At 54.3% G+C, this 18,816-nt stretch overlaps 1 protein-coding gene across 4 annotated transcripts; it reads left to right on the forward strand.

The window, feature by feature from the left end:
- The first annotated feature begins 2,265 nt into the window (after nucleotides 1-2,265).
- On the forward strand, nucleotides 2,266-15,406 carry YTHDF1 (YTH N6-methyladenosine RNA binding protein 1). 4 transcript variants are annotated; one of them, XM_043883882.1, is made up of 6 exons: nucleotides 2,267-2,574; nucleotides 2,802-2,826; nucleotides 2,975-3,048; nucleotides 3,930-4,009; nucleotides 9,585-11,105; nucleotides 14,137-15,406. In XM_043883882.1, exons 5-6 carry the CDS (start codon nucleotides 9,603-9,605, stop codon nucleotides 14,161-14,163), a joined length of 1,530 nt encoding a protein of 509 aa, XP_043739817.1. In that variant the 5' UTR covers nucleotides 2,267-2,574; nucleotides 2,802-2,826; nucleotides 2,975-3,048; nucleotides 3,930-4,009; nucleotides 9,585-9,602; the 3' UTR covers nucleotides 14,164-15,406. The 4 variants fall into 4 exon arrangements, with proteins under 4 accessions (XP_043739814.1, XP_043739816.1, XP_043739817.1 ...); XM_043883879.1 differs by lacking the exon at nucleotides 2,975-3,048 and having other exon boundaries at nucleotides 2,266-2,574; nucleotides 2,770-2,826; XM_043883880.1 differs by lacking the exon at nucleotides 2,975-3,048.
- Nucleotides 15,407-18,816: the final 3,410 nt, after the last annotated feature.

Below are 18,816 nucleotides of genomic sequence, written 5' to 3' on the forward strand. Positions count from 1 at the left end.
CCTGCCTGCAGGCACCTCCTTCTTGGTGTCCCTGCACAGGTGTGCATGTGCATCGGGGTCAGCGAGGCTAGAAAGGCCTGCCTCCCACCTTGTTCCTTTGAGTACACAGATAGGTGTGTTTGTTTTTGGCAGTGTCATGTGTCTTGGGGGATCTTAGTTCCCCGCCATCAGGGATCAAAACCCAGGGCTACAGCAGTGAAAGAACTGAATCCTAACCACTGGACTGCTGAGGAAGTTCTAGGTGAGGTTTTTAACCATGGACTTATGTGCCTTTGAAATAAATAGAAAATCAAACCTTTTAAAATCATTTGTAGAAACATTTAGACAATCCCATCCCAGTTGGGTATGGCAGGGGAGTAGAGGCCTGGGGGGGCCCAGTATACAGTGGGCTCTCTCTGATGGACCTCCTGGCAGGAAACCCCTGAGTCATGTGCCTGCATGGATGTGGCTCCTCCCCGAAGCTGAAGGGTGACCAGGGGTCAGGTGGGGGAGGGTAGGAGCAGAGTGTTCTGGGCAGTGGGGAGAGCTGGCTGGTCGCAGCACAGATCCTGGGCTCAGGCCACCCTCTCCCCAGAGGTCCCGGTCTGCTCAAAAGCCTGAGCTGGTCACCACCACTTGAGGTCCCCACATCCCCTCCCTGTGCCAGGAGCTGGGACAGTTTCTTCCACTCCATTCACAGCCTGACCAGGAACAGGAAGCCCAACTCCAGACTCCGTGACTCCATCCTTCCTATGTCCGCTGGTTTGCCAGAAGAAAAGCTTCCCCTCGGGGCTGGTCTAGGGGGCCTCAGCCCCTATGCTGGGCCCACAAAATCTCTACATTGGGCCTCCGAGGACCCTCTGCTCCCTGCTCTGGGTGATCCTCACGCTACCCCACCCCACAATATCAGTGAGGACCACTGCCGGATTTCCCAGTTGGCTGGGTGGCAGTCTGGGGTAGGTCCAGTGGTGGCTTTCAGATCCTGCCTGCCTCTTCCCTGGCCAGCAGGCTGGTGTGGCTGCGCCACCTGAGGCCTGTAGTTTCAGGGGTCAGTCCTTCCATGGCTCAGCCCCTGTTGAGCACCTCAAATGTTTCAGTTGACATCATTTGTGATCCCTGTCTTGGCTGAACAGTGAACTCCCAGACTCCTGTCCATTGGGTACCTGTGAGTATGGCCCTATTTGAAAATAGGGTCTGTGCAAATACAACGAAGCTAAGACGAGGTCACATGGATTAGGGTGGCCCTAAATCCAATGACAGTGTCCTCATAAGAAGAGGAAGTTTCAGAGACACAACACAGGGAGAAGCTCGTGTGAGACACAGGCAGAGAGCCAGGGACACTTGGGGCCACCAGAAGGTGGGAGAGCCAGCATTCCAGGCCTTTCACCTTCAGCAGATCTCGGCCTTGGAAAGATGTTACAAATGCCAGAGCTGGAAAAGAAGAGACCCACTTGGAAGCCATGTTGGAGCAGGGCCACAAGGGTTGGGAGGCCGGCTAGGCGTCCAGGATGGGGGCCTGGTGTGGGATATGGTGGGAGTGAGTGATGAGTGGGAAGTGATGTCCCTTCAGGAAGGAGGGCAGGAAGGGTCTCTCCATTCCCCGAATAAAGACTCTAATGCCCTGAGCAGGTCCTGGACTAGGGCAAAGTGCAGCGCTGAACTGTTTTCCTCCCTGGGGTGAAATTCGAGGTCAAGAATCTAAATGCAAAACGGTTATAAGCTGGAGAGCCCAAGGAGACCCAAGAGAGCGCTCGCCAGGTGGCAATCTCAGGAGGCCCGAGCCCAGGGCGCCATGGGGACAGAGCCTGCAGAAGTCCAGGAGCAGCCACCGGAGGACCGCTAGCCTCAGAGCCTGGGCTCCCCTCCGAGGGTTGTTGGCGGGGCGTTTGGGGCGAGCTGTGTGGGGTAGAGCGGACTGCAGCCCGCTGAAAGTGGCTTTCGGTGGATGCTCGCACTCGCGGGTTGCTCTTCTTCACACCTGAGGGACAAGCGCGGGGGTTGCCCCCGGGCTCACAGTCTGCGCCAACCTGTGCCGGCACGCGCCGTGCAGCCGCAGCATCATTGCCACCTTTGTGGCTGCGGGAGCGAAGCCAGACAGGTGCACACCTGCGGGGCGGGGCCCGCGGCGCTCCAGGACATGCCCACGTGACTGCCTGGGCTCTCCCCATCCCGCCGCGCAAGACTGGGACCAGGGCGCGAGATCCGTCCCGCCGGGGGGCAGCGCGCAGGCGCGGCGCCTGGCTGCCCGTCGACCTCCCGGCCTGCCCCGCGCTAGTGACGTCGTGCCGCCTGGTCCCCGCCGCTGCCGCTGCCGCTGCCGCCGCCGCCGCTGCCGCCATTGGAGTCGGCGCCTAGTCAGTGCGTTCCGTCCCGCTAGCCGCCTCGCGCCCGCCCACGAGCGGCCCGCGCGCCCGGCAGCCGCCGCCGCCGCCCCGCCCGGCCGGCCGGCGCCTGGGGAGGAGGCGGCGGGCCCGGGGCCGCGAGAGCTCGGGTGACAGGCCCGGCCTCGCGGGGAGGCCCGAGCCGGCGGGCGCCCTGGCCCCGCGCCGCGCCGGCTGTTCATGAAGCATGTCGGCCACCAGCGTGGACCCCCAGGTAGCGGCGGGACCGAGGTCGCGGGGCCGGGCGGCGGGGTCGCGGGGGCCGCTCGCGGGGCCGGAGTCGGGGTCGGGCTGGGGTCACGGGGCCGGAGCGCCGTCGTCTGGGGCCACGGACAGGTTCGGGCCGGAGCGCGCCGCTCGCCGGGAGGGGTTCTGGTGGATAAGTTGTGTTTCTTCTTCCCGGGTGCTGTCCGTTCGCATGTCCGGCCTGCGGCGAATCAGAGAACAAAAGGACAAGATAATAAAGGTGAGCGAAGTCGGTATGGCAGCCGGGGACCGGGTTGGAGGGGCCCGGGAGCGGAGGGGGCGGCGCTCGCCGAGACCCGGTGCACGTGTATTGGGGGGAGAGAGGTCTCCGAAGCGGCGGCCAGGACGGCGGAGTTTTCCTCTCTCAGCTTCAGGGAGAGAAAACTTCGGAATTTGATACTGGGGGAGACGAAACAGGTCGAAAACAGGGACTTTTCAAGAAGTAAGTAAATCGACGGGGAGAGTAATTCCGTCGTTCCCTCTTTCCGCAGGGTCGGGGGTTGGGGGGCGGGGAGGGAAGGAGCCCAGGGGCCGAGCGACCCTCCTGTCCGTGACCCCAGGCGTGGGGCTGGCCTTTGGCCCTGTAACTCTGGCGCCTTACCCCAGTAGTTAAAGCCTCTGTCTTTTGAGTGTCTTGTAATCTCTTGGGATAGTCTGGCTTGGGGTCCACCCCCAGAACTCACTCCTGGGAAAACTGGTGACGCTTCATGTTTACTCCATAGACTATTTTGAACCAGGGTGTGTGTGCCTCGGGTGTAACCAAATAGGGTTATCACGTTTGGAGATTGGAGAAGGCCCAGCACTTCTTTACCTTCCCCTCCTTTCCTGGCTGAGTGTGGTGACAGTGGAAAGTAAGAGTGCAGCCAGATAATAGTTCAGAGACATCCAGTTACAGCTTCCCGGCCTCACTCCCCACTCCTTGCTGGGCATCCAATAAGACCTTTGAAGGCATCACCTTTACCAAATCCGGATTATGAGTTCCTGGCATTGTCTCATCTGCACCTTTGTTTTGTTCAGTTGCTCAGTGGTGTCCGACTCTTTGCGACCCCATGAATCACAGCACGCCAGGCCTCCCTGTCCATCTGTTTTGTTAGTGTCTACCAAATTCCAGTTAATTTTCATAAAAATCATAACCTAAGTTACTGAAAGTTTTGTTATCATTTTTCTAATTAGCTGTGTATCAATTCTGAACGTCTGTGTCCATTTTTAAAGTAAAAGCAATTTCTAGAAGTTGATGGACATAAACTTGACTTTTTCCAATTTCCATGATTAAAAGCAGTGTTTTAAGAATTCAAAGGTAATATGTTGCAAATTCTCTTGCAGTACAAAATGGTTCTTTGCATCAGAAGGATACCGTTCACGACAATGACTTTGAGCCCTACCTTTCCGGACAGTCAAACCAGGTGAGTTTATGTTTTTATAACATGTTTGCATTTAGTTCAACTGAGCTTTAAAAAGTAAATACACATTTACTACTGTATTTCTAACTTTATCATCCTGAACAACAGAGATGCAGACCATAAAGTACTAGAGGTAAAGTAAGAAGCTGACAAAGGCTTGTTTTGAAGAGCAGCGTCACATCGAAGGTGGGGCATGAGTGCAGTGAAGCTGGTCTTCTCTCTGGAGGAGATGACATCCCATCAGGGCTGGCAGGCATGCAGCATTCTAGTTGGTTGGTCTCAGTATTGCTGGGTCAACGATGGCATTGCGTTTTACAAAGTGGAGCAGCACTTAGTTCTCTGAAGCTTTCTGGTGACTTTTTTTTTTCTTAGCTCTGAGCGATTGGAATTTTGGTCTAGGAGCAGCTAGAGCAGGACTCTGGAGTGAGGCTCCATCTTTGGGTTCTTCACGCCGCTGCTGACTGTGACGCTTTCTTGATGGCTTGCCCGCTCTGTGCTCGCTTACTTTTCTCTAGATGGTTGAAGAGGTGACTCCTGACAGCATTGTGGGCAGGGTGAGATGACAGGGTGCCCTTAGAGCTCAAGGCAGTACCTAATGGGTTGTAGCCACCCGTTCTCTTAGGTGTTGCAGATTTTCTTAGCCTTGGCAGTAAGGGCATTGTGGATTGAAGTGCTCTTTGTTTGGGGGAGGGCGTCTTGCACATTGTAGGATGTTTAGGAGCTTCCTGGGCCTGCATCCATGAAATGTTATTAGTATCTGCATGCCATCCCGTGTGACAACCAGAGATGTCACAGGTGTCTTCTGGGGGGCTGCGTTGTCCTGTCTAAAACCACTAGGTCAGTTTGAATTCAAGTTTAAACAAAACATCTGCCACTTCTAAAGTGCATGGTGTATGTTTGCTTTAGAATAAAATGAGGCTCTGCCTCTTTCCTGTGGAATGAAGCTGGGCTGCCTGTTTCCTTGCTTGTCTGCTCTTCTCTGGAGTGTCTTAGGACTTTTCTCCATTCTCCTCTTTCCTGCTCCACTTGGCAGGACAGAGGCTGAGGGCCACACACACCCCGTCCCACCCCACCCCATCCCCAAGAACCCACCTCTCCTCTGGGCAGGACAAGGGACTGCTCGGTGATGGCCTTTCACCCTGAGGTGTGGCAGAAAGTTGAGCAGACTTAAATTTATTTCTCTTGCATGATTTGCTCCAGCAGTGTTATGGATTAATTAGCTGTGTATCAATTCTGAACGTCTGTGTCCATTTTTAAAGTAAAAGCAATTTCTAGAAGTTTAACCAAAAATATCGGGAGAGGAGGTTGCTTCACTTAAAACAAATTTTCATAAGGTAGGATGTTTTAAAAAAGAGTAGATGACTTTCTTTTCTTTTAAAGTTTATTTTTGACTGCTCTGGGTCGTCTTCATTGCTGCATGTGGGCTTTTCTCTAGTTGCAGTGAGCAGGGGCTACTCTCTGTTGCAGTGTGTGGGCTTCTCATTGTGGTGGTTTCTCTTATTATGGAGCACGGGCTCTAGGGCCTGTGGACTTCAGTAGTTGCACATGGGGTGAGTAGTTGTGGCTCACGGGCTCTAGAGCACCGGCTCAATAGTTGTGGTGCACGGACTTCCTTGCTCTGTGGCATGTGGGATCTTCCCAGAGCAGGGATTGAACCTGTGTTCCCTGCATTGGCAGGCGGATCCTTAATCACTGGACCACCAGGGATCTTTGAGTAGGTGACTTTCTGATGTCACTGGAGTACTCCGGCTGCCTTACTCTGGGGAGGCCATTTGGAAAGACTGGGGTAGGTTGGTGCTGTCAGTGGACACTTAAAAAATAGCCCCTTCATTCTGCGTGTTAAGATGTGCAGTTCTCAGCAAGATGACTAGACAGCACATCACTTAAGAGGGACTCTGTTGAGAAAACTCTTGACTGAAAGTAGACTGTCCAGAAATGCCCAATTGTGTATGAAACCTGCCACTCAGGAGGGCTTGAGTTTTCCTGGTTTTCCTGGCCTTTTCATATTAGGGACACAGACCGTGAGGGCCAGAGAGGCTCTGCTATGCCCAGTGGCAGAGCCAGGCTGTGGACTGAGGGGCGGAGCTTCTCTTCAAGTGTGCAGCAGGGTCCATGGGTCCTGTGTGTGCCACTCCTGTCTTCACCAGGCCTGTGATGTCATCAAGAGTCCCTCCTCTAGATGTGGGCTCTACTGCTCTATCCCTCCAGGCTGCTAGTGAGGAGGCCTGCGTGGTGATTGGTGTGGCCGGGAAGTGAGTGCCCACTTCCCGTCTGTGCACTCAGCCTTTACTGAGGTGTTGTTGACGTGAGATGAGCAGTATGTGTTTAAAAAAGGCAGTTTTCTATGTGACCTTTCCCTGGTATGCATGTGCACCTGTGGAGCTGTTGCTAAGGTGGAGGTTGTGGGCATATCTTTCAGCCTTGTGGTGCTTACCTATCTTTTTTTAACCCAGACATGGTGTGCAGTAGCCAGTTGGAGACACTGGTTTTCTGGTTTGTGAAGCCTTAAGGCTTCAAATGATTTGGAAAACATTTAAAAGCACACCTGTCAGTTAAGTTAGGTGACTGGTACTGTGCTCTGGTAGGTCTGCCTTCTTCGGATAGGCCCTGGGTCCCTGCTTCTGGTGTGTTTTTCTTCCTAGTGGCCTCAAGGAGCGTCCTTATGTAGCAGCTCTGGATCTTCTTTTGTGACTTCAAATACTCGTCAGTCAATATTTTGGAAATGATGAGAGTAGAGAAAGCACAGGGGAGGACAGTGGGGCTGGGGTAGGGGACCCAGGGGTGAGGGTGAGAGGCTTTGGGTGGGGCCCTGGGGATTCCCTGGTAGCTCAACTGGTAGAGTCTGCCTGTAATGCAGGAGACCCCGGTTCAGTTCCTGGGTCAGGAAGATTCGCTGGAGAAGGGATAGGCTATCCGCTCCAGTATACTTGGGCTTCCCTCGTGGCTAAGCTGGTAAAGAATCTGCCTGCAATGCGGGACACCTGGGTTCAATCCCTGGGATAGGCAGATCCCTGGAGAAGGGAACAGCTACCCACTCCAGTATTCTGTCCTGGAGAATGCCATGGACTGTATAGTCCATGGGGTCACAAAGAGTCAGACACGACTGAGCGACTTTCACTTTCATTTTCTGGGGCTACCAGGTTGTCCTGACTTTGCCCTCTTCAGGGCCTTCCTGCTTTCCGGTTCTCTGTTTCTACCTCTGAAAGGTAAGGAAAGACTGAAAGGACCCAGAAAATTCCTGCTCAGAGTTTTGGAGACAGTGCCTCTGAGTTTGGTGAGAGTGCTACAGGCTGACTGAGGGCCGAGTGTGTGAACGGAGGGGGCCCCGGGGCTCAGCGTCTTCACTCGAGCATCTGGTTGTTGGCAGACTCAGCAGTGTCTGATGCTGATGGAAAGGGGGGAAGTCACTTCTTTTGCTTTTCCTCTTGAATAATTCAGTTGTTCTGGGTGTAATGAGAAACGTTCACCTCCTAAGAAAAGAATGTTGTGTAAATTTGCTTGTTTCAAGTTCTAGTGCTGATTCACTGGTAGTCAGTTTAAACCCGTTTGGGAGCCTTTTCGAAAGCTTTGCCGTTGGTTGTGTCCTCTGATGAGATGTGGGCAGAGCCCCTCAAGTGCTGGGGGGTGTTCCTCCACCTGTGGGATTAGCATGGCATCATCTCAAGACCTCATGTCCACCGTCTCTCACAGGCCATCCTGCGAGGTCGAGCTGGTTTGTCCCCGTGTGAATGCTCCTCAGCATGCTCCGCAGGTGTTGTGTGTGTCTTGGGCTTCTGGAGGCTCCTTTCTGTTTCCCCTCCAGTCCCTTCTTTTGGTCGTTGTAATGGTTGAGTCACTGTATTGTTTGTGAAACTTAAAGCATTTGAGTAATTTCAGAATTTCTTTCTTCTCAGCCAAATGGATATAGGGATCAAACATTTCAACTTTTAAAAAGGTGATTCTGGTCATTGAGAATGAGAGACTCTTTTTCCTAACGTGGTTAAGTTAGTTTTAAGATAAAATAACTCTTTAATTGTAGAATTAATTTATGGGTTTATTGTGTTTTACTGTTTGGGTTTTGGAAAAAGGTCGCCTGGGGCTGACTGTCAACAAGTCTGAGTTTATACTGTTTGGAGTGTCCATTTTGTTTATCACTGTGACTGATTGGTCACAAGGAGGTGCCCCAAGAGTCCAACACATGGGGATGTTTTTTCTACCATCACTGGACTAATTCTGCCTTGAAGACCTGTCAGCCTTCCTTTTTTGAGGCCCTAAATTATACAGAGGCTATAATTAGACGTCTCCTGTGTGAAAGCAGTCATCAGGGTGGTTTTACCTGAGTCCTCCTTAAGATTGAGTTTGCTCTGGACTGCTCCTTTGACTAGACCCGTGATATAGCTGTACAGAGGTATTAGTGTGCTCAGAGGAAGTGGGCAGTTTGTTTTATCCCTTTGGTCTCTGCACCCATGTCCCTGGCGGGTAAGCTTGAGCCTCCTGACCTCAGTTGCATGGCTGACTTAAGCAGACAGCGTGTTTGCTGTCTCAGGAGCCCAGCTGGGGAGCGTGTCTGTAGAGCCCGAGGGCGCGGTCAGGCGGGTTTCCGAGGAGCTGGGGTGATCACAAGCAGCCTGAACTGTGGGCAGCCCCGCAGCCCAGCTCACAGAGTGAGTGCAGCTCAGTTGCCCTGTGACCTGGAGCCTGGACAGTCGGCCTAAGCACCATATATGGAAGGCCTCGAGCCCCATCTTTGTGGGGAGGGGATGCAGACTGCTGATCCCTGCAGCTTCACCTGTTACTCTGCTGCTTCGCTCTCAGAGTTTGAAGGGAGATCTGGCTGATGTGGGACTGGGCTGCCAGTGAGATGGGAATGAAAATGGATGCGGTTCCCAGTGCCGGAGGTCACTGCACACAGCCTGCTTGTGCCCCGTGGTCCTGTAGGGACAGACAGTGTCAGGAGGGGTCGGGCAGGGCTGGTTCGGCACCCAGCTCTCCCAGTAGGGGGGCCCTGGCATGTGGAGACGCTATGGAGACTTGCCCATCCCCCACAGCTGGGTCCCCTCTGAGAGCCTGCCCAGCAAACGGGGCCAGACCTCTTTGGGCTCAGGGTTGGGGGTCCAGGCAGATGTCAAGAAAAGCCTGTGGAGGGGTCTCTGGGGCGGCCCTTGACAGGGGCAGGAGTCCTGAGGGTTTAGAGAGGGAAAGGTATCCATCAGGTGAGTCATTAGCGAGCATCCTGGGCTGCTGTTAGACGTGCCTCCTGCCTCTCGAGCACTTTGTCACTCTGTGCCTGTGCCGCCCGTGTCCCTCTCGAGCGTTACTGCTGTAGGACAGAGACCTGCCCTCAGGCTGCTTCCTGTGAGCGGTCACTCTTAGAGTGGCGGGTCGGGGGGCGTTTCCTGACTTGAGTCACGATCACGACAAGTGGTACTGAGCATTTGGGAGGCCATGTGGGTCGTCTGAATGTTTACCTTCTGTGTCCTGCCTGGGCTCCCATTGTGCAGAGTCAGTGCTGCTCACGCCTGTGCTGAAGTGGATGTGCTTGGCGCAGTAGCGTCTCTGCCATGTCACGGCCTAACTTTTCCCGTGCTTATTTCCGCAGAGTAACAGTTACCCCTCCATGGCCGACCCCTACCTGTCCAGCTATTACCCACCATCCATCGGATTCCCCTATTCCCTCAACGAGGCACCATGGTCTACAGGAGGGGACCCTCCAATCCCCTACCTCACCACCTACGGACAGCTCAGTAACGGAGACCACCACTTCGTGCACGATGCCGTTTTCGGGCAGCCTGGGGGACTGGGGAGCAACATCTACCAGCACAGGTTCAATTTTTTCCCTGAAAATCCTGCCTTTTCAGCCTGGGGGACAAGTGGGTCTCAGGGTCAACAGGCTCAGAGTTCAGCGTATGGAAACAGCTACACCTACCCGCCGAGCTCCTTGGGTGGCACAATTGTGGACGGACAGACAGGCTTTCACGGTGATACTCTCAACAAGGCACCAGGAATGAACAGCCTGGAGCAGGGCATGGTGGGCCTGAAGATTGGGGACGTCACCACCTCTGGGGTCAAGACGGTAGGGTCAGTAGTCAGCAGTGTGGCCATGACGGGCATCCTTTCCGGCAATGGCGGGACCAATGTGCCCCTGCCGGTATCGAAGCCGACCTCATGGGCTGCCATTGCCAGCAAACCTGCCAAACCACAACCGAAAATGAAGGCCAAGAGTGGGCCTGCCATCGGGGGGGCGCTGCCCCCGCCACCTATTAAACATAATATGGACATTGGTACTTGGGACAACAAGGGGTCTGTGCCCAAAGCCCCGGCCCCCCAGCAGGTGCCAGCCTCCTCGGCGGCCCCCCAGCCCCAGCCGGCCATGCAACCTCTTCCCGCCCAACCTCCCCTTCCGGCCCCACCACAGCACACAGCCCCCCAGCAGCTGCCCCAGACCCGCTGGGTTGCCCCTCGCAGCAGAAATGCGGCGTTTGGGCAGACCGGGGGCCCTGGCAGTGACAGTAACTCCCCTGGGAGCGCCCAGCCCAGCACGACCCCGAGCGCAGAGTCCCACCCCGTCTTAGAAAAACTGAAAGCCGCCCACAGCTACAACCCCAAGGAGTTTGACTGGAACCTGAAGAGCGGGCGCGTGTTCATCATCAAGAGTTACTCGGAGGATGACGTGCACCGCTCTATCAAGTATTCGCTCTGGTGTAGCACAGAGCATGGCAACCGGCGCCTGGACAGTGCCTTCCGTGCCCTGGGCAGCAAGGGGCCCGTCTACCTGCTCTTCAGCGTCAATGGCAGTGGCCATTTCTGCGGGGTGGCCGAGATGAAGTCGCCTGTGGACTACGGCACCAGCGCTGGGGTCTGGTCCCAGGACAAGTGGAAGGGCAAGTTCGACGTGAAGTGGATCTTCGTGAAGGACGTGCCCAACAGCCAGCTGCGGCACATCCGACTGGAAAACAATGACAACAAGCCGGTCACCAACTCACGTGACACCCAAGAGGTACCCCTGGAGAAGGCACGGCAGGTGCTGCGGATCATCGCCTCCTACAGGCACAGCACCTCCATCTTCGACGACTTCTCCCACTATGAGAGGCGCCAGGAGGAGGAGGAGGTGGTGCGCAAGGTGAGCCTGGCCGGGCGGGGTCCCTGGCCCAACACGGATGTTGAGCAGCTGTCGCCACAGCACCTGGGTCCTTGCCAGTTGTTCAGAAACACTGGGTCGCAGACTGTTGTAGAGGACTTGGGTGACTCGTTAGAACAGGGCTTCCCAGTCTCTGTCCAGCCCGGAACACTTAGAAGTAGAGTTCTGTGGCCCCAGGGTGGATGGGCGAGGCTGCTGGGCCAGATGCCCCCACTAAGGCCCACCTGGGTGTGGCCCTCAGCAGTGGGGACACTCCAGTCTAGAAGTGGCTGCTTATTTATTTTGTCTTAAAAACCCAGTATGCTGCAGTTTCTGGAAACTTCAATCTGCTCCATCTAGTAAGCAGCGGGCAGGGGAGATTGGGATGCAGACAGTTCATAACTGGAGTGTGTGTGTCTGGAAGCACAACAAAAGACCCTTGAACTGGTCTCTGAGCGGGTCCCCATCTCCTGTGACAGTGCACGGGGTGTCTGCTTGGTAGGAGACTGGCCCAGAAACGGGGAGGAAAGGGACACTATGACGCACTTGGTAGAGCCATTTTGTTAAGAGTTGAGCCTGAGATTCTTCCTGCTGCTTTGGTTTTTTTTTTTTTTTTTCTAATTTTTTTGGGTTTTTTTTTGTCTTTTCTTTCATGAAATGTCAGTTGATAATAGGTGGATTTTCAACCCTTTATAGTCTTCCTTGTTTTTTTCCCAAAAAAAAAAAAAAAGCTTTGCCCATTGGGAATTCAGTGTCCTGAGTGTTTTTTGACAGAAAGGCTTGTAAATGGGACATAGAGCACAGTGCTGGTAGCAGTTGGCAAGTTACACAGACTGACCACACACAAAGCTTTGGAAACAGGTTGGTCCCACTGTCTCTTTGGGGCAGAAAAGAGATGTCTTGTTATATTTTCAGTTAGTGTGAAATGGGGATGAAATGAAACGCAGAGATGCTGAATTTGCCTGGATAGGATGTAGGTCTTCCTCACGAGACTTGAGGCCCCTGGTGACCAGATGCTGGCTCTACATGTGTGTCTCATGCACTGTGGCCCTTGGTTCTGATGGTTGTAATGAGCTGAGGGGTAGACTTCTGCCCTGCCCTGGTGAGTGTGTGAGGTACCCCTGTCCTGGAATTTGCCTTGTGGTGATGCGCTTGCATGTCGGGAACAGGTATTAGACGGAGGAGCCACCCAAGCCCAGACCCTCGGGGCCCATGGCTTCCAGCTGTTCCTCTGGGAGTCTCCTTAGCAGGGCTGTCCTCTGGCTTTGCTGGGAGGCTTCCCTGGGCTGTCCCTCCCCCTGGGGCAGGGGTACTGCAGAAGCAGACACCATGAGCCAGCTGCGTTTGTCCACAGGGTCAGTGCTAGGTTAATTCACGTCTTGGAACTCCAACCTGTTGCTGTCCTGGAGAGATCTCAGGTCTCTCTCGGGCTCTGTGGACTGTGGAAGAACGTGGGTGGGTCTTGTTTTGGCCCCACAAACGTCTACCAGGACACTTGTCCCTGTGGTTTCTTCTGGAGTTGGCAACTGGTGCTGATTTCCTGGCAAGAATTGGGTGTGTCCTTAAAAAAGACGTGACGGAGATGAGGGTTGAAGCAGCTCCCTTGTAACCTCTGAGCTTGCTGGTGGGGCCACCATCACCAGGAAGCCCACCTTGGAGATTCTCAGGTAGTCTTTTTGTTTATCAGCTGGTGTTTGACATGATTGTGACACTTAGTGACGTGTTGCATTGAAAGGTAAGATGCGCTTGCTGTTTTGCAGGTGTGCCACTGTCCTGCACCTCAGCTGTCCATCTGAAAGCGGGCTGGCTCTGTTGGGAAGCACCTGGTCTTGTGGCAGCTGGGTCAGACCCAGGCCTGCAAGCCTCTGGGCTTTAAATCTAGAGATGGCCATTCCCTAGGACGCTTAAAATAGTGCAGGTTTTAAGTGACAGAATCAAGCTGGAGAGTTCCTCATAGGACCAGACTGGCCGCGGCCTGCAGTCAGCTCTGCAGACATAGCGACTGCATGGAAAACGGCAGAGATGGAGGGTCAGGATTGAGCCTCTGCTGAGGAGGCAGACAGTCGGCCTCTGTTGGGCTTGGTCTGAGAAGGGGCTATTCCAATCTCAAGGTGGTGGTCGTTGTCATGGTTAGAGGGAGTCGGGGCTGTGGGAGAAGCCTGCCCTTGTCAGCATCACTTCAGCCGCAGCCACTTTGAACTCAGAAGAGAGTCCGGCCTTGCTGTCCAGGAGGGGCAGGAGCTGGGTTCTTTCTAGGAGGATGCAGGACACACAACGCCTAGCGTTTCCCAGTCAGAGTTCAGGGTCGGGAGGCACAGTTAATTCCTGGAGTCGTAGCTGTCCAACAGCCTGCCTGCTCACCCACATATTTTGGGGCTTTTTCGGGACAAGAGGATAGTAAGAAAAGTACAGCAGGTGCTCCTGAGGTTGACCAGCCCTGGGTGATGACATGGAGGACCAGGGAATTGGGGTCTTGTTAACCTGAAGGTACCTGAGGTCAGTTTTAGCAAAAGAGAGCGTTTTTACTGCATTATACTATACATGTGTAGTGACTCTTGATTGTTTGGGTGTCGTGTCATTGACCAGCCTCTGCCCAGCAGGGTCCTTCCCAGCTTCATCCTATCGAGAGGGGCAGTGGGGGTGGCGCGGGCGGGGAACGTTGGTGCATTTGCAGTCGAGTCAAGTGGCATATCGTAAGGAGAGGCTGAGATGGCTTTCAGCAGGCGGGCAGATGTGGGGACGTGAAGGGCTGGAACTGTGCTCACAGGCTGCTCACACACCCGCCCTGGGAAAGGTGGTCCCGTGGGCAGTAGGAAGCAAACTCGCCAGAGGAGCCTTCCCTGCCCAGGTGTCACCACATGTCGGCGGTTATGAGGTGCCCGGCCCACGTGGCCAGGACCCTGTAGCTTGGAGCTGCCGTGGGTGGTGGCCAAGCGGGGAGCAGGGTCCAGATCTGGCCACAGCAGCTGGACTGGGAGGCAGGTTGTCTGTGTGCGCGGTGGCCCGTGTGTTACACTCTCTCCTTTCCTTGCAGGAACGGCAGAGTCGAAGCAAGCAGTGAGGGTGCAGCAGGCTCGTGCCCCTGACGTGGGGCTGCGCGGCTGAGGGCGTGTGCCTGGTGCTGTCTCCTGGCGGCGGCTCTGCTGGCCTCGTGCAGTGCTCGCCTGCTCACATCTTTATGTCCTTGGTAGTTTATTTTCGCCCAGATGAATCTGCATTCATTTGTATTTTTTCTATGTATCATATAGTATTGTAGAACTCACTAATAAAGGACTGTGTTTTTGTCAGCTTATCAATCACACTGACCTAACACAAAATGTAAGTATCCTTAAAAACAAAAACCTAATTCATCCCAAAGATTTATTATTTGGGGGGAACGTTATGTTCCTATTCTTATATTCACAGTCATTTAACATTTTCATGTGAGACCTTTTGTCTCTCACCCCTTTTGCTTTAATACTGAACATAAGACACCATGAGTTGTCTGCTGTTTTGCGTGTTGTGTTTTAATTTTGCTTCCCTTCAGGATGCTGAAGTCCCCAGGCTGATGACCGACTTGTTCGGCTGCTTTGCCATTTCTTCTGTTATGTGTCTGAGATGCTCATTTGCCCACTTGATATCTACTAGGCAGAGGATAAATTTCAGTTTTTCGAAAAGTTTGGTGAACCTGCTCTCTCCTTGGCACCTGCCTCCTCCCTCCGTGTGCACCTGGGGTCTGCTGCGTTCCTGGTCGGAGGTTACCACAGGCCAGGTGCGGAGGGGTTCCTTCTGTGTGCAGACCATTTTACTTCCCCCTTTTCTTCACTGGAGAGTCCTCGAGCTGTTTCACGTTTTCATATCAATAATACTGAGCTTTAAACGTGAGATCTGGTAGTCCAGAGGGGTGTGATGGATGATGCTGCCAGTTGTAAAGTTCAGTGTGTGGGGTCTATAGTTTCTTTTATCCTGTTGAATGGGTAAAACAAAAAAAAACTTTTAGAAACTTAATTTGCTGTCATGTTTTGTGGAGTGAGGGGCCACTGAAGAACTCACCATGGGAGTTAGAGCATGAACGTGGTGTGCGTGCCTGCCTCACGCTCACCGCACACGGTTCGAGCAGAGGGCCTCCCATGCAGAGTGCAGGTGCTTCTGAAAACTGCTCGGCAGGCCCTCCGAGTCACAGTGCAGTTTTATTTAGACTTGTATTTAGAACGTGTCACTTTCTTTGAACCGTTACCGCCTGTGCGGAGTCTCGGACGACATCAGATAACGGATAACTTTCTCTAGAAGAATACAAGCCTTAATAAACAATACCTGTTTAGCAAGTCTTCTGTCACTTCATTCTTCACCCCTCCTCTACCAATTAACGTTTTAACTGCAGAGCCGGTTCACTCAGCTTTCCAGAGGCCTGTGTGTCCCCCACGTCTGCTTCCATTTCTCATGTGTGCTTGGTCCTCGGGCAGCCTCAGAGAGCATGTGGTTCCTGGCTCAGCACATGGTCGGTGAGCGATGTGTCGACGGCCACACTGTGCCAGGGCATCCACCTGCTCCTGCCAGTCAGTGGCAGAGGCCAGGGCAGGATCGGCTGCTGACTTGTCCTGAGAGTGTCCCCCCCCCGCCCCACACCCTGCTGGTTTTGCGGACACTTGGGACTGAACGTGCCGAGGAGGGCAACACATGCAGGTGTGCGAGGGGTTGCAGGGATGCGCATGATCGCCATGTCCCATCCTGCTTTCAAAGGGTTCGCTGTTTGTCAGCTGTCCCCTCACACCCAGCTCGTCAACCCGCCTTGTCCTCCCTCTGTCCACCCAGAAGCCTGCCATGCGGGAGTTCCATGATGGGTTTCATCTGCCTGGTGTGCTCCACGCAGTCCCTCCAGCTCCAGAGGTTTCCTTGGAGGGTCTGACTGCAGACCCCATCCTCACGGGCTGGTCCGCAGAGAGCTCAGCCTGCCGGTGGCTTCTCCCTTGGTGGCGTCCTGCCCCTCTGGCCCCTTGCCATCCAAGATCTCTAGGATGGGGAGGCAAGAGCTGAGCTGAAGTAAGAGCTCAACTGAGATGAGATTCGGAGCCGAGGCACATGCTTGGGTTCTCATGTCACGTCAGCAGCCAGCAGAGCCCCTTGGGCTCCTGGGCCCTGTGTGCAAATTGCTCTCCCACACATAGACACGCTGCTTCCTCCCCCTACACACACACACACACACACATGCTAGTTCCTCCCCCTACACACACACACGTGCTGGTTCCTCCCCCTACACACACACACACATACACACACACACACACACGCTGGTTCCTCCCCCCTACACACACACATACATGCTGGTTCCTCCCTCTACACACACATGCTGGTTCCTCCCCCTACACACACACACACGTGCTGGTTCCTCCCCCTACACACACACACACATACACACACACACACGCTGGTTCCTCCCCCCTACACACACACACACACACACACACACACATGCTGGTTCCTCCCCCCTACACACACATGCTGGTTCCTCCCTCTACACACATATGCTGGTTCCTCCCCCTACACACACACATGTTGGTTCCTCCCCCTACACACATGCGCGCGCACACACACGCACTGGTTCCTCCCCCTACACACACACACACACACACACATACATCTATGCTGGTTCCTCCTGTATCCTGAAGTCACTTGAGATTTGCACAATCAACTTTCCCAAAACCAGCATGTTGTAAAGGAATTGGAGCAGCGGTCCCACCCATCTTCACTCCAGCGACTGGATGGGTCCCGTGGGGAACGTTTTCCAGCTGAGCCATCACTGGTGGACAGTGTTCTTATTTCTGGAAAGGCCCCTAGAGGAGGGTGTGGGGAAGGTGGAGAGGATCCCTCTTCGCCGGGCAGCAGGTGCAAGGTTAGTGCTACCTGGACGCAATGTCAGCCTCAGACCCACCTCTGGTGGGGGTCTTCCTGAGGGCAACTCTGGGAGCAAACAGGTGCCCAACCAGCTGCCCCTGTGGTGACATGGGGTGAGGGTCCTGGCAGGTGTGGAGCTGGGAGGGTGCAGGAGCAGGATGGCTGGACCTCCAGCGTAGACCACTCTGGGCTCTTGCAGCCTGGCAGTCTGGGTGATGGTTTCTCATGTGACCAGGCTGCATGCCCTTGGGGGCCTGGGAGGGGAAGGGAGATGAGGGGCTGGTGTGTGGCCCCTGCTGCGAGCACAGGGCCATATCACCTCAGCCCTGTGTAACTGGCTCGGAAATTAGGGACTTCTGTAGGTGGAGGGGAGAAGGGGAACCCTCCCTGGCAGGGGTCTGCCAGGCTGGGGACCCAAGGTACAGTGCTGTGGGCAAGTTGCCAGAGGCGGTGTCCAGCCCAGGCAGTGCCCCTCCCCACCACGTGTCAGTTCTGCTGCCACCTCCACCAGTGAGGAGGACACCCTCGGCCATCCCTCTGTCTTTGGATGGTTTGCCTGGGTTGGGTTAGTGGTGGCCTTGGCCATTGCCAGGGCAGATGTGGCCAGCCCCACCGCTGACTTGGTGGGAGAGACGGAGGGGGAGCAAGTACTATTTCTCAGTCTAGGTAGAGCAGTCAGGAGTGTGGGCTTGATGAGCCCCCAGACATCTGGGTCCCTTGGTAGAGCTGCTGCATGGGGCAGAGGAGGGCCTTACTCCCCTTCGCTATTTTGGGGGACCTGCCAGCCCTCGGGACAGGGCTTAGGCACCTGGAGATGGGGAGGTACCAGGTGCTGTGAGAGGAGCCCTGGTTTCCGGTTGAGATGGCTGCTCAGAAAGGCACATTCCTGGGGGCGGGGACCAGTGTGGGGCTGGCGAGGAAGCCACATTCTTGGCTCTCAAACTTTTAATTTGGAAATAATGTCAAGTTTACAGAGAATCTGTGAGAAGAGAACAGAGGACAACTTTTACCCAGATTTGCTTGTCGGTAGTGTTTGGCCCCACTTCCTTGGTCATTTGCTTGCTGCGTTTGCATGGATGTGTCATACACATGTGTGTTGTAGACAGGTGTGCCTGTCTTGTGTGTGTTATGTGTGTGCATGTATATGTGTGTGGAAGGTTGTGTGTATGTACCTAGATATGTATTGTATATGTGTGTGTGGGTATGTGTTGTGTGTATGTGTCATATGTACATGTAGCATTGGGCTTGCCTGGTGGCTCAGGTGTAAAGAACTTACCTGCAATGAGAGATGGGGGATCGATCCCTGGATTGGGAAAGATCCCCTGAAGGAGGGCATGGCAACCCATTCCAGTATTCTTGCCTGGAGAATCCACATGGACAGAGGAGCCAGGAGGGCTACAGTCCATGGGGTTGCAAAGAGTTAGACATGACTGAAGCGACTCAGCACATATACATGCACATGTAGGGTTGCGTGTGTGTTTATGATGTATATGTGTGTTTGTAGGTATGTGTTGTATGTGTGGGCTGTGTGTACAGGTAGACTGTTGTATATGTGTGTAGGTGTGTGATGCATGTATCTGTGTGTAGATGTGTGCAGTAGACACATGCATGTATATGTACAGGTAGCTATTGCTGTATATGTGTGTTGCATGTATGCACAGGTTGCGTGTATGTTCTCGCCCCGTGGGACGTCTGTGTGGAGCTTTCAGCGGATGCCCTTGTGTGTTGGGCTGCAGCACATTAGGCGTCAGTGAGTGGATACAGCTGGGCCCAGTTTGGTTGTCAATACAACAGTGTCCTTGGCAGCATCTTGGGGGAGGAGGGGGTGCTTCCTGGCAGGGCC

The sequence above is a fragment of the Cervus elaphus genome, chromosome 23 (genome assembly GCF_910594005.1).
Source record: "Cervus elaphus chromosome 23, mCerEla1.1, whole genome shotgun sequence".
Classification (NCBI taxonomy): domain Eukaryota; kingdom Metazoa; phylum Chordata; class Mammalia; order Artiodactyla; family Cervidae; genus Cervus; species Cervus elaphus.